Consider the following 14,023-nt stretch of genomic DNA (forward strand, 5'->3'; position numbering starts at 1 on the left):
AAACTTTTTGGCCTTATTCCTTATTATTATATGTGAAGATTGAACTGCATTTTGTGTCTATGCAGGGGCAGAGCAGCACATTCACGTTTTGGAGAGAGCCATGCTAGCAGGTTTATCTCTTAATGCTCATACAATTTATTGAAAAACAGGAAATTGACTAGAATTACCCCAAAGTTTCTTTAAAGTGCTTAGCAGATTAAGTTATAGTCAAGAAAATTTGATGAGCAGCGTCTTACTGGCATTTGGCAACATTTAGTTACACACGTTACATACATGTTACATAGGCCTACGTTATTTCGTATTTAGCTTACGAAATTACATTTACTCTAAATATAAAGATAAGACCAAAAAAGATCTACTTGTCTTATTTTGAAGCCGAGTCCGGAAGTCATATTCTTTTCAAATCTGCACCAACACCCTCCTTTATTGGACACGCACACACTCACGTACATACGCAGTACCTACAGACTGTTCGAGGCTTACTCCGCCCCATTGCCTCCATCTCTGCCAACTCTTCATCAATGATTCACTCTCTTGAAGTCGACCTTCTTTCACGACAGTCTTAAATACAGTAGAAAGCTGACCTCAGATCAGCTTCAGCGAGCCTCCTTGCAGCTCTGCCAGCTGCCGGTTTTGAATCTCCTCAGTCCTGAAGAGAACACTGGCCTTCTTATCTTATGCACACAGGTGAGCAAGCTGTACTGATTACTTACTAGGAACAGGATTATTTGCATGGTGTCTGTTTATCCCTAAATAAGGCTACAAAGATCATTTTTTATTTTAGGAGATAAAGATGTCACAGAATATCTGTAGATTGCCGTAATTGTCCTCATCATTGTATTGCTCTAAAGGAACCAGATAATGAACTTTCTAGAAACCTTATTGTGCTGCTGTACATTTGTGCTAATAATTTGTATATTCCAAAACAGTGCAATCTGAGATACTTTACCCCCTATGACAGCACAGTCAGTCCATGCATAGCCTGATTAATGCTGTAATAGATTTTTACAGAATTCGGTTGATATTTTTTTGGTCTTTGAATCTGTGCTCATAATTATTATCGATTCGATCGCATTATTTTTTTCATGTAACAAAATTTCTCAATGTTTCCAAGAGAAAACCCCCCAAAATATTTTGCTTTTATGTGGGTTCGTTGTTAATATTTGAGGACTTATTATGGGATATACACTACCAGTCAAAAGTTTGGACACATTTTCCCATTCACTGGAAAATGTGTCCAAACTTTTGACTGGTAGTGTACATGGAATATTCTTGAAACATGATTACCAGTGTGTTTATTATCCTTAAGGGTTTTCAGTTTGTAAAAGAAAACTTGTCTTTTCAGATGCATGGAGACAGATTTTTGGAGTTAAAGGTTATCTAGTGATTTAAAGACTCTCATGAGGACAGAGAGCAGCTGTTTGCCTCAGAAAGTTTACTCAGTGTTGTTGTTGTTGTTGTTAGTACAATAGTAGCTTTACTTTTCTGTGGAGTTACCAAAATATGTAACTGTCAAGTACACTATCATATTAATCTGCCGCAATGTCCTCTTTGTTTCCCTCTTTGTCCTGATTTATTAGTAATGCTTTTACTGTGATTTCTCAGATTAACTCACCTTCACCTGCAGTAAGTCACTTATCCAAACTGCAAAAGAAAATTTGAGAATACCAGGCGTATCTTTTATGTTTTCAATTAAGATGATTGACTGAATAACATGTAAATAGTCAATCATGGTCCACTTGCCCTCTTTTGTGTATTTTTTTCTTGTAGCTATCAATATGGGAAAATGCAACAAAAATTGGTACAAATTGGTGATATCAATTTTAACATATTGAGTCCTTGATTCATGGAGTATATTTTGAGGGAACAGAAGCAATAACATTAGATGAATTAACAATTAGGTACAAATGGCAAAAATTTTAAGCACAGCTCAATTATTAATCTTGTGTGACTCAGTCAGAGTCAGATCATGGTTTCGTCTGAAAGAAATAAGACTAAAGTTTTTCTTTAAACTTTTTTTTTTAAATCTGCTATTTTGTTCTCAAAATGGTTATGAACATCCTAATGTTATTTGTACAAGTGATCTTTTATTGCTTTAATGTCATCGTAAAAGTGTTTTTAAATAATCAGTAGGGTGGCAGCAATGGTGTACCAAAAGACTGACAGTAGTCATACATATGTACATTTGCTGATCTACAGTATGTATTTATACTGTAAGTGTTTTAAAAAAAAAAAATACTGAATTCTATCATATCAGTCCATAATATTGTGTGAAATTGTAAAAATAAAAATAAACCTACCCTTCTGTTTTCATTCCTTTAAGAGTCATTGTAGCTGATGATAATAATAATAATAATAATAATAATAATAACAATAACAATAATATTTTTTTATTACTGCATACCATGGCACTGTAAAGTTTTCTAAGATGGATACAACAAATAAGAATCTTATTTAGAGACAGCTATTTTTTTATTCACAGCATATAACTGTACAACTTGATTGATTTAGTTTGATATGTGTGGCCTCAACATGTCTGAGCTTCACAACTTTATTAAATGACTATAGTATTAGTTATATGGCAGTAAAAAATGTGAAATTTGATGCTTCTACTGTCTTTATGCCTATAAGTACAAAGAGGGGCCAGAATCTGCTCAAGAAAAAAATAAAAAACAATAATTGGGACTTGAGTTTTTTTCTCTTTCTCTGTCTCTCTGTGCGTGAGAGACCTTGGTCATCCCGTATATTTTGACAGATATTAGACACAACAATATTTACTGTGTAAACAAGTTCACTGATACAGTCCTCCCCCCCCCCCCCCCCCCAACCCACACACACAATAAGTTATAAACACAATGTCCTTCTTTGTGTCTCTGTTGTTCCAGCATCTTGTTCCTCACAAACCAGAACTACAAGCTCCTCTTGGTCCCCAGGCAGGTTGTCACACTGAGGTCAGCAGTTGACTAAACACACACACACATATATGCCCACAATACAAGTATGGGCTCTGTGAATAACTGTGACAAACGTGATGGTTCAGATCCCTATTTTTTCACCACATTTGCCTCCTGCACAGCTGCTGACCTCATGACCCTCAGTTCCTACTTTACTCCCACAGGTCTGTCCAACACTGATGCTGGATATCCAGTGGCAGTGGAATGGATAATGGCCATGGCAAACAGTAACGTAAGTGTATTTTAGCCTTTGTATAGGTCAGAGAATCAGTCTTTTTTGCACAGTGCTTTAACTTTATTTTGTTTTGGCCCAAGTCTGTTTGACCATATGACAGGTGCCGAATGGCCAGTTTAAGTTCCATCTTAAAGAAAAGGTTATTTTTTTCTAACAAATTTCTGTTTGCAAACTATTGATAACAATGCTTCCAGAAAATTTTGGTATGTGTGTGGCTGTTTGTCTTTTAGTTAACAAAGATCATATTAATGCTCATTAGGTCAGGATATCTGCACTGCATCCATAGTGTGATGGAGTTGGGAAGTGACGAGCCAAAAAATACTAAAATTAAGAAAAGAAAATTCTGAAATGCATGAAATATATCTAACAGGGACACATTTTTATCTGAAGTTTTGAAGTGGCATAGTAATCATGCCATACGGAAAATATGACTTGAATGTGTAAATGTGATCTTTTTCTTGCCACCTTTCCAGTGTTAGAAGTTTTTCTCTCCCAGCGACAGCAAACCAGTTTAATTAATGTTAAGTACACACTAAAATTAGAAAGCATGTCTTTTCTTCTAAGTTTCGATAATCAATGCCAGAGAATTTAATTACCCACCCTTCTCTTTCTGACTTGTTTTATTTGTCCTCCAGCAGCGGTCACCATCGTCCTCTCCTCGTGATGATGTCAACCTGGGACCTTCAGCAAACCCACAGTCAGTAGCTCTGCTCTCAACAAACATATACCTCTCTTTAATAGTCATACACAGAGAGATTTTTCCACATGATGAACAGCCGAAAGTGTCCTTTCATTGGACAGATCAGATATTTTCAAAAGATTTTGAGACTTAATTCAGTAAAAGATTCAAAACAGCATCTTTAATCAATTATATACTGTATTCTGGGTCATATTATATAACATAATATTTATATACGGTTTTCTATGTGTACATTTTTAGACTAACTAAGAGAAAAGCCAATTTTAAGTTTAGCATATTAAGACTTTTTTTTGCATCCATCATTTGTAAGGTATTACAAATGAAGTGCTTTAGCGGTGAATGTGTAATTCTTTGTGCCAAAAATACAATGCATTAAATGAATCACGCTGTCTTATTTCAGTGCCAGGCCCACTGACTTTGACTTCTTGGCTGTCATTGGCAAGGGGACCTTTGGAAAGGTAACGCTGAAATGTTAATTATTTAACAGTATATCTCATTATTGTTGATTTTATCTTGAGTTTTCCTTTGAGGAGTTTTCTTATTTGGGTCACATATTCACCAGCAGGGACTCCAGTAAGTGATTTAAACTAAACAGCTTGACATTGGGTATGTTTTGCAATGATAGAACCAATTGCAAAAATGAATGGTCTGTCATACAGATTAAGATATATCAGTGGATCCAATTGCCAGCAGTGAAGCTTTTGTTCTCACTTTGTTAAACAGAGGAGAGAGCCTAGGGAAGAGAGAGAGAAAGTAAGCGGTTTCTGATGTTGTAGACAAGTCAGAGACATTCTACCTGCTGACTCAAAATGTGCTGCATGCTTCATCAATCATTAACTTTCAATCCAATACAGCAGCAGCGGAGTGGCTTACATGTATAAAAACTAAATACCAGAAAGTACACATTGATTACACAAAAGTGTTCTTTTAGTCATTTTTTAGACATTAGGTCAGACCTTTTTTTTTCCTTCTTTTTTCTTCGTTTCAAAACACTTCTCATATTTCTCAGTATCATCTGTTTCCACAGAGCGCTAATCTGTGTTGTATGCTGTTCTCAGAGAGGTTTGATAAAATGTCCTGACAGCAGTGTACCAAGATGGTGGCGCAGACTGTTTATCAAACAAACTTCTAACAAACAAATCTTTATGCAGGTCCTGCTTGCCAAGCTCAAAGCAGACAACAAATTCTACGCTGTCAAAGTGCTGCAGAAGAAAGTCATCTTGAAGAAAAAAGAGGTGGGCTCTGTTGTCCTACAAACCTTCATCTAAAAAATTATAAAAGAACATTTTGAAATTTTTTTTTTTTTTTTTTTTAATCTCTTTAGAACAAAATATTCTATGAATATAAATACAATGCTGCTTTTAAATTTGATGTAAACTACAAACCCTCAAAATGATGTCTTAAAGGAATAAGCAGTTATTTATAGAGAGCTTGTGGTCAGGAAATTAATATTGATAAATATATTTTAAACTACACATTATTTTGATGTGCCAGGGTGTAGTAGATGAGGTGGAAAAAATCTCAAAGTGAGCCAAAAGGAAAATGTTTTTTTGTATCTTTGAGTGTTATGAGTAAACAGTGTTTTGTCCAAGCAACAGAATCCTAATCTTATCTAATCTACAGCTTGTTCTGTACAAAGGACAGATTTTACAACTCCCAGAAAATAAACCACTTGTGTGTTTGTCTAACACATTTAGGATATCTGATCAAACACACTTGTCCTCATTTGAAGTGTTTGTATCTGCTGAAGTGAAATGTTAAGTTGTTTTTAAAAGATAAATAGTTGGTCTGCTTCATTCTTCTGTAATAGTTATTCTTGTCCTGGAAAATGGATGAATATGTTTTCTGACTGTGCCACTGTGGGACTAGCTATCTTTTTTTGGCTTCTTTAGTTGGCTTGCTAACTTTTTGATTATTATTCTGAAAATTCTGTTTTTTCTTTCGATATTTGATGTTCTGATCTTAAAGATTTAGACAATTATTACATACAAAGACACTCAGTTGAAACCCACATAAATGTTTAAATCCCTGAAACATGTTATTTTGAAATCAAGAATTTACAGTGTTAACAGTGTCTTTGTTTAGAATAATGTGTTTTCTGTAAGATTATTCCAGATTTAATGAAAACTGAAAACTGTTATTTCTCTTGATTCGAGAAACCCCCTTTTTTTAGTGACTTGTCTTCTCTTTTACTTTTCTCCTCGGTGCTCTCTAACTTTTTTATCTTCTGATTTCGAACAATACTCAGTGTGCATATATTTGATTTTCATAAATACATATTTATACTTCATAGATTTTTCTATGTTAGTAGATATATAGGAGAAAGGGACAGAAAAGATTCAATGAGAGAGCTTTTCAATACAATAAAGGCTATGAGCCATATTTCTCAAAAGGGTAAAAAAGGTGTTTGTGCGCAAGCAGACTAGCTCTTCAACAGACCCCTCTGTTCCTAATTCTGCCTCAACACATTTATTTCCCTTTTCCTTTCTTTAGCAAAAAAACATTATGGCAGAGAGAAATGTGCTGCTGAAGAGTCTGAAACATCCATTTCTGGTTTGTCTCCACTACTCCTTCCAGACGCCAGAGAAGCTCTACTTTGTCCTTGACTATGTGAATGGGGGAGAGGTATGGGTCATTAACTAGATAAATAAATAAATGAACATACAACACATATTTATACACATTTATTCACATATAATGCCACTGTCCAGAAGATTAAGACCATGTACATTTATTATGACTTATTATTACTCTATTACATTTGACATATTACTTATTATGTCATAATTAAAATTCCTGTTACATCTACTCAACTAGTTTGTGATGCTTTGACTGTCCATAAATACACTAGTAACAGTCATAAGCAGTAACGGAATTGATTTTTTATTATTTGCACAATACTACTTTGATCTGAAAGATGCTACTCCTTTTCCCCCTTATTTCTATTTATATCTGCCTAATTTTACCAAACCGTCACCAATAACAAAACAAGGCTAACTGCTTATTCCTGTTCTTTTTGTTTCTGTGTTATACAGTAGGGATACAGCAGGCTGGACTGTTAGAATGTATAAGTAATCCTTTATTTACAGATATCAAATAAAACCACGAACATCCAGTCCATGTGCAACCAGCAGACCTCATGTCAAACACTTCATTTTCTGTGCTTTTATGCTATTTTGCAGATTATGACTCTAGACCCCTGTTGAAATTTTTTTTTTTTTGGAATAAATGTTTTTAAAAGTTGAAGTGTGTAACCATTGCTGCTTGGAAAATACTCTCCCTATTATTTCCCCTAGTTTCTGGTGTCTCATCATCATCATTGTGTAACTTTGCCTGACTCCTCTCCTCTTTTTTAATGTGTTTTTATTTTCTCTCTCCATTGTTCTGATGCCCTATTTATATGTCCATTCATATTTATCTCCCTTTGTCTTTCTGTAGTTGTTCTTTCACCTGCAGAGAGAGAGGTGTTTCTCAGAGCCCAGAGCAAGGTTCTATGCAGCAGAGGTAGCAAGTGCTGTTGGATATCTACACTCTCTCAACATAATCTACAGGTCAGAAACATAGACAAAAAATGTATGATTAGTCATTGGAATACCCCTTTGAGTTGGCTTGAATCTTATCTATCATATCCAAGCTGTAGAGCCTCAGGCCTTCTAGTGTAAAACACCAAGTAGTTAATGCGCAAATTTACTTTCCATCATGATAACCTACTTGTTTTCGTCTATTGCAGAGATCTGAAGCCAGAGAATATTCTCTTAGACTCTCAGGTGAGTGAGATTTGACGTGTTTGTAAACCTTAACTTCTTCATAAGTTTTAGTGTCTATTGTAGTTATTGTAAATATATTGTATAACCAAATAAGGGCTCCATCTTTTACTTTGTGTGTGCAGGGACATGTGGTGCTGACAGATTTTGGGCTGTGTAAAGAAGGTATAGAGGCAGAGGGAACCACTTCAACTTTCTGTGGGACTCCAGAAGTGAGTAAAGAAATACATGTAAACAGGAGGGACAGTAAATCTCTTGTCACATGACAAGCTGTATATGAAACATGCTAAGATTTTAGAGTGTACAGTATTTTGACGAAAAGTCTAATCATACTGTAAAATCCACTTGTAGAAAGAACACTTCGCTGTGATGTTTCTTCTCTTTTTGTTCTTTCACCTCCTTCGTTTTCAACTTTTCCTTTTCTATCTTTTCTACCGTCTGCAGTACTTGGCTCCAGAGGTTCTCCGTAAGGAACCCTATGACAGGACAGTGGACTGGTGGTGTCTGGGAGCAGTGCTCTATGAGATGATCTACAGTCTGGTATGTGAGTTTGTACGGAGGGTATTGCTGTCACCCAATAAAAAAAACCCAATTCGTACCACGTTATAACGTGCAAGGGTTATTGTTCAAACAAGACGTTTTTCACATTTGGAAAATATTTTCACATTATTATACATACAAATATAACATGTAATAACAAGAAAATTATTGATCTTGTTCTAACATGAAATGTTTCACGTTTTAATGATATTAGTTGGTCGTGGGGCGATGGACTTCCTTTGGTTGTAAACTGGCACGTGGCTTTTTGCAATAAACATGCATGTTGTTGCTTTTATCCTTTTTGGGATCAGAAACATGGATATAGTATTTACATATATACTTCTGTATCTATGATCCTGCTCATCAGAACTGCACATGTGCGACTGTCAACAGAGATGAAAGCAAGCAAGATATTCTTGCTTGTGGCTACTTTAATCACAATTATGTGCAGTCGAAAACAATATATAACACAGTTTAAATAATAATAATGCTGAGAAATGATAAAATGTAAGAATAGCATAAATAAGAATTATTATTTTACTGTCTAATATAGTTGCAGTATAAATGCCCTAACCCATGGTTTTAGATTCATTATTATTTACATGAATGTGTCTTGTTTACATTTTTGTATTTGTGCATAAAGTTGTATAACTTCTTTTCCTTTTTTATTTGTTTTACACTAATAAAGACAAACATACATATCTACAATACAAGAATACAATTTGTTCATCCCCGGATGTAATCACCTACAATGGACACAGGATTGATCATACAGACTGATGCTGGGAGTTATGTAAATTAATTTCTGCTTCATGTGTGTCATTTTATCATAAAAGCTAATGGTGTTTGTACTGATCCCTCTGTTTTAGCCTCCTTTCTACAGCCGTGATGTTAATGAAATGTATGATGGGATCCTTCACAAGCCACTGCCACTGCCCCCAGGGAAGTCTGATGCTGTCAGCTCTCTGCTGGTCGGTCTTCTGCAGAAGGACCAACACAGGCGCCTTGGGGCCATCGCTGACTTTGTGAGTGTGTTGTGTTAAAAAAATTAAGACTTCAACTTTTGCTGCTCATCAAATAAATGGTTTCCAAGATAAGGAATACGACTTGTCTTAGATAAAGCATGTTTTTCAAAGGACTACTCTATTAAATTTAGCTTTACTCAAAGACTAGCTCTATTCCATGTTTTGGAAACTGGCCCCTTACAGTATGAAATATTTTTTATCAAACAGGTCCCAGCTCCCAGTACTTCCAAGAAAATAAAGTTTACCAAGATACCCAAATCTTTATCACCAGGGCTAGACTGGGTACGAAATAAACTCTGGCAGTTTTGTGCGTGAAGCCAAAAACAAATTTTGTAGTACATATTATAAATAATTGTGTTATCTTAAACCATTTTGTAGCTTTTTGTAGCAGCCTCAAGATATATATATGTTTTACCTTTCTGATGTTTCACACTTCACCTTGCCACCATTTCAGGCCTTTAAAATTTATATTAAACTCCACTTCTCATGTCTTGACTACATTTGTTCCCGCCTGACTTCTGGCATTACAATCCCCTTGAAGGGGTGGTGGAAGGTGACGATGGTCAGTACCATTGCACCTGCATTGCACAAAATGTAGCCTAATGACAATTTGTAGAACATAAACTCCAACATGAAGTGGGGTGGTGAATTCTTTTACCAACAATTTTCTTCCCACATTGCAGGTCGTTGCCCATTTGCCAAATCAGCCACCTTCATCCTCTCTTTATCATATAACAACATAATAACTGTACAGACCTACATTTTATTGCTTATGTCCCCATATTGTGTCTGAGTTCTTAATAGGTGTAATGGAAATGCCAGTAAAACTATATAGTACACACGTATAACCCTAACCCTAACCCTTTTTTAATAGCTTGAAATAAAGAACCACACATTTTTTTCTCCAATCAACTGGGACGACCTCTACCACAAGAGAACCACTCCTCCTTACAACCCTAATGTGGTGAGTTGTTTCAGACTGCATTCAGTAAACTTAAACCATTTATTTTTTTCAATCTTTTAAATATTAAGTCTGTTCCTGTACTCTCTTTTATCAGCTATGTCTGCTGCACAGTCAAGATATCAGTGTACCTTGTCACATATCTCTTCTAGAATCATTTACCTTCCCTTGGGTTTAAATCACAAACTATTTTCCTGTGTTATTAACAGACAAAACACTCTAGTATTCTTTTCCTAATCCTTACACATTCTTAAATCCATTTATTCTGTCTCAGATAAAAAGATGACAGCAGTTCAGTTCTTGTCATGCACTGTAACATAAACCTACAAGAATTGTTTCATCTTTCAGAGAGGCCCAGCTGACATTCAGCATATTGATCCAGAGTTCACCAGAGAAATGGTTCCTAACTCGGTGAGCCGGACCCCAGAGCTCAATGCTGGAACCAGCTCCAACAATGCCTTCAATGGGTTCTCGTTTGTCGCCACTGAGGACAGTTTTCTGTGAGGCAGGTTTTTGAACAGGGTGATTGTTTTTTTGTTTTTTTTGTAGACCTCTTTGACTTAAGACATAAAAGAATGAGCTCCTTCTGTAACATAGAAGAGATACCATATGACATCCATCACCACTGCAGGGGTTTAGCTTGTTCCCCTTTAGGATTTGAAAGAGAGGGAGCATGTCTGTAATAGAGATAGTTATGGTTAAAATATGTAAAACCCCAAAAGTCCCAGGTCTGTTTCTAGAGAATGAAGGTGCAACACAAATGTTTGCAATTTTGGTGACAAAAACCAGGTGCAAACAGAGGGTAAACCAGGGGCAGCCAGGAACAACTGGATGCAGCTTGGAAGATAGGTTAAATACAATATTAATTTGAATCCAGAATCAAAAGACAGAGTCAGGGGGAGCTTCAGTCATAACCAATAGCATGAGCACCTCTTACCCCCAACCAGTTGGTCAGTCTATTGAGGTTTGTGAAGTGACTCACTGACGATAAAAGCACATCAACTGAATTTTTCTTCATTAAAAAACAAATAGGAAACACTGTCTGAGGAAAAGGCCATAGTGAGTATCAATTGGTGTAAAACAAAAGAGGCTCTGGGCTTCAAAGTCTCGTTCAAAGCTTAAATTTCAATTCAATTCAATTTGTAGACACTGAGGCTTAGAAAATACAAATGCACGTATGCAAGTTTTTAAAATGTCAGTCAACTTCACCGCAGGGGGGACACTATGGCTGCTTTTGGTGCAGAATTATGTTTTTTGTTTTAGAACTGGGAAAATGTTTGTCTGAAGATTATTTTACCCTGTTGATAGCAGACACAAAAATTGATTTGTTTTGTTTTATAATCTTATATTGTAACACAATTTGTAATATATGTAAATACAGTAGCAGCTTTGCAATAGGATTATGTACAGTTAAAATGTGATTATCAATGTAAGCTAAAAGTGCCTCTATGGAAATGAAGTTGTTGATTGATGGTGCTTGATACTGGCAGTGATGGGTGATACACTTGGGTTTTTTTGAATATCTCATTTATACATATACTTAAAGTCTTGCTTGTACAACATAGCATGATTCTATTTATCTTTAAAAAACTTATTTTGGTTTTGTTCAAAGCTAAATTTACAGAATGAATGAATACTTAGATTTTGGCCACTTTAATTTTGCTAATAATAATTGTCTGAATACCTTTGCTTAAATACAATTTTTAAGAAGGATTTTACTTGCACAATAATAGAATATCCTTGCATTGTTGTACGATTATTTTTACAAATTAAAATATCTGAATACGTCTTCCACAGTATTGAACAGCCTGCTACTTTTTCACTTCAAAACACATGTTCAGTTTTTTAGATGTGCCTGATGGCATGAGTTTATGAATCTTGTGGATATTGTTCCAACCCTGTTGGCAACAACCATGGTCTATCACATTAGCTCTTACTCTTAAAGCAGAGGTATCCCAATCATGATGTACAGGTTGATAGATTGGTATACAAAGTGTTTCTTTGTTCCCCAGCGTGTCACTGATCTATCTGTGTATGGTGCCAACAGAACCTAGGCATTACTTAACTGTGAACCAACAAATACACAGTCAGCAGTTTTGTTCACTTTGTGCTCAAGCCAGCAGCACTTGAACATTTTTGATCTAATCCAACATTAATGTATTATACAAACATACATCTTTTTTGAAAAGACAAAACAGATAACTGATACTCAGGTCAAATCTGACAGAGAATGTTGTGCAACTTGAGGGAGGCAACATGCAAGCTGCAGGCACACAGTCGCTCAAAGTCCTTTTGGAACAACACTTATGTCAACGTTATGTCATTACACAAACACACTGACTTTTCACATGTCCTTTGAAATACCATGTTATTAATGCATGCATCACCTATGTTTGCCTACTTTGATTTATCAGCAATTTAGAGCATGTTTGTCCTTAAACACACAATCCTTAAAAAGCTCTCATATGTTAAGTCTTTTACCACCTAAGAATTACCACCTAGCATATTAATATGTGTTCACACAGCTGTGTTCATCTGCCAAAATACAACTAGTTCATCCCTCAGCCCAAGTAGATGTTGAAACCAAATGTAAATAAATATCCCCTAGACGTTGCTGAGATATTTTGTTCACAAGAATGGGATGGATGTTGGGTCACTGTGATCTTGACCATCAAGGGTTAATCATTTCATCCTTAGTCCCAGTTGAAGTTTGTGCCAAATTTAAGGAAATCCCATAGGGAGATTTCCACGATATCCAGTCCACAAAAATGGTAGCTTCCAGGTGTGAATGTGTGTAGCTGTATACAAAAAGTCTAAAAGTCTTATTATATATATAACCACAATCCTGCATGCTGGAAAATATGGAGGATGATGGAAGTTACCTGTTTTTATCTATGTTGTGTATTCATAGATTGTCAGCTTCACTTCTTAAGCATATGTTTTACATGTATAAACACACTCACTTTAAGCAACCAAAGCACTTCAAGCAGTGATTATCTTGACCAGCAGAGATTAATAACTTCAACTTTCCAAATCCTCAAAAGGTTAATTCTTAATTTTATCAGAAAGAGTTTTGAAATTACAGCTCATCATTTGCATTATTGCACAAGTGCCCCACTTAGTGGTCTAAATGAGAAACACAACACATGATTAGGGTGATTGACCCATTGAATGTTATGCATTCTATCTACAGTATATAGATATGATTAATGGTCAGGCACCATCATATCTTAAAGAGCTCATAGTGCCATATTACTCCTCTAGAATATTGCGCTCCCAGGATGCAGGCCTGCTTGTGATACCTAAAGTCTCTAAGAGTAGTGTGGGAGGTAGAGCCTTCATTACCAGGCCTCTGGAACAATCTACCAGTCAATTTGGAAGCAAAACTGGATCAGGAACTTGTCAATAAAGCTGTCAACGAAATAGCCATCTGCTCTCAGCTGGTCAAAGTGCTCCATTCAAAACTGTGCGCATTCACTCTGTAAGGTGCACCACCAACGTTCAATCCTTTGCTTGCCTATACTTGGACCTAACGTGACACACTTAGCCGGATTCTCATCCTTGTTGTTGTGCAGAAACTTTTGCAACACTGCAAGGTGGTTATTCTCAGTATCTTGATCTAACCTGACTTTTTGTGGAGATCCATTGTTTTCAGCCACCGCATCTATAAAATAACCTGCTATAATCCGAGGGTCACTGTTGGTTTTGTATGATTCCAGCCACAACCTTTTTTCCAGAGAAGCCATCTATGCAACCACTGATGCATATACCATAAGGCTTTCACTTGTCGTAGCCATCTATGTGCCATGCATAGTTTGACGAACAGTTTCTCTGTCGGTAATTA

The 14,023-nt window shown here is 36.0% G+C and overlaps 1 protein-coding gene across 2 annotated transcripts; it reads left to right on the forward strand.

The window, feature by feature from the left end:
* The first annotated feature begins 515 nt into the window (after positions 1 to 515).
* Positions 516 to 11,932, forward strand: sgk2a (serum/glucocorticoid regulated kinase 2a). 2 transcript variants are annotated; one of them, XM_069660105.1, is made up of 14 exons: positions 516 to 687; positions 2,886 to 2,951; positions 3,119 to 3,186; positions 3,825 to 3,886; positions 4,290 to 4,347; positions 5,041 to 5,124; positions 6,383 to 6,514; positions 7,328 to 7,440; positions 7,620 to 7,656; positions 7,779 to 7,865; positions 8,098 to 8,193; positions 9,063 to 9,218; positions 10,093 to 10,182; positions 10,528 to 11,932. In XM_069660105.1, the coding sequence occupies exons 3-14, from the start codon at positions 3,166 to 3,168 to the stop codon at positions 10,681 to 10,683; spliced, it is 1,092 nt and encodes a 363-aa protein (XP_069516206.1). In that variant the 5' UTR covers positions 516 to 687; positions 2,886 to 2,951; positions 3,119 to 3,165; the 3' UTR covers positions 10,684 to 11,932. The 2 variants fall into 2 exon arrangements, with proteins under 2 accessions (XP_069516206.1, XP_069516207.1); XM_069660106.1 differs by having other exon boundaries at positions 3,828 to 3,886.
* Positions 11,933 to 14,023: the final 2,091 nt, after the last annotated feature.

Source organism: Semicossyphus pulcher, unplaced genomic scaffold, assembly GCF_022749685.1.
Source record: "Semicossyphus pulcher isolate SPU_LCO1_2020_fin unplaced genomic scaffold, fSemPul1.0.p SCAF_13, whole genome shotgun sequence".
Lineage (NCBI taxonomy): Eukaryota > Metazoa > Chordata > Actinopteri > Labriformes > Labridae > Semicossyphus > Semicossyphus pulcher.

Bases quoted from the DNA above. Each gene is read 5' to 3' on its own strand.
- sgk2a (XM_069660105.1), top strand. From the start codon at position 3,166: ATGGCCATGGCAAACAGTAAC. The intron at 9,219-10,092 runs GTGAGTGTGTTG...CTTTTTTAATAG, and splicing joins TTGGGGCCATCGCTGACTTT to CTTGAAATAAAGAACCACAC. The intron at 10,183-10,527 runs GTGAGTTGTTTC...TTCATCTTTCAG, and splicing joins CTCCTTACAACCCTAATGTG to AGAGGCCCAGCTGACATTCA.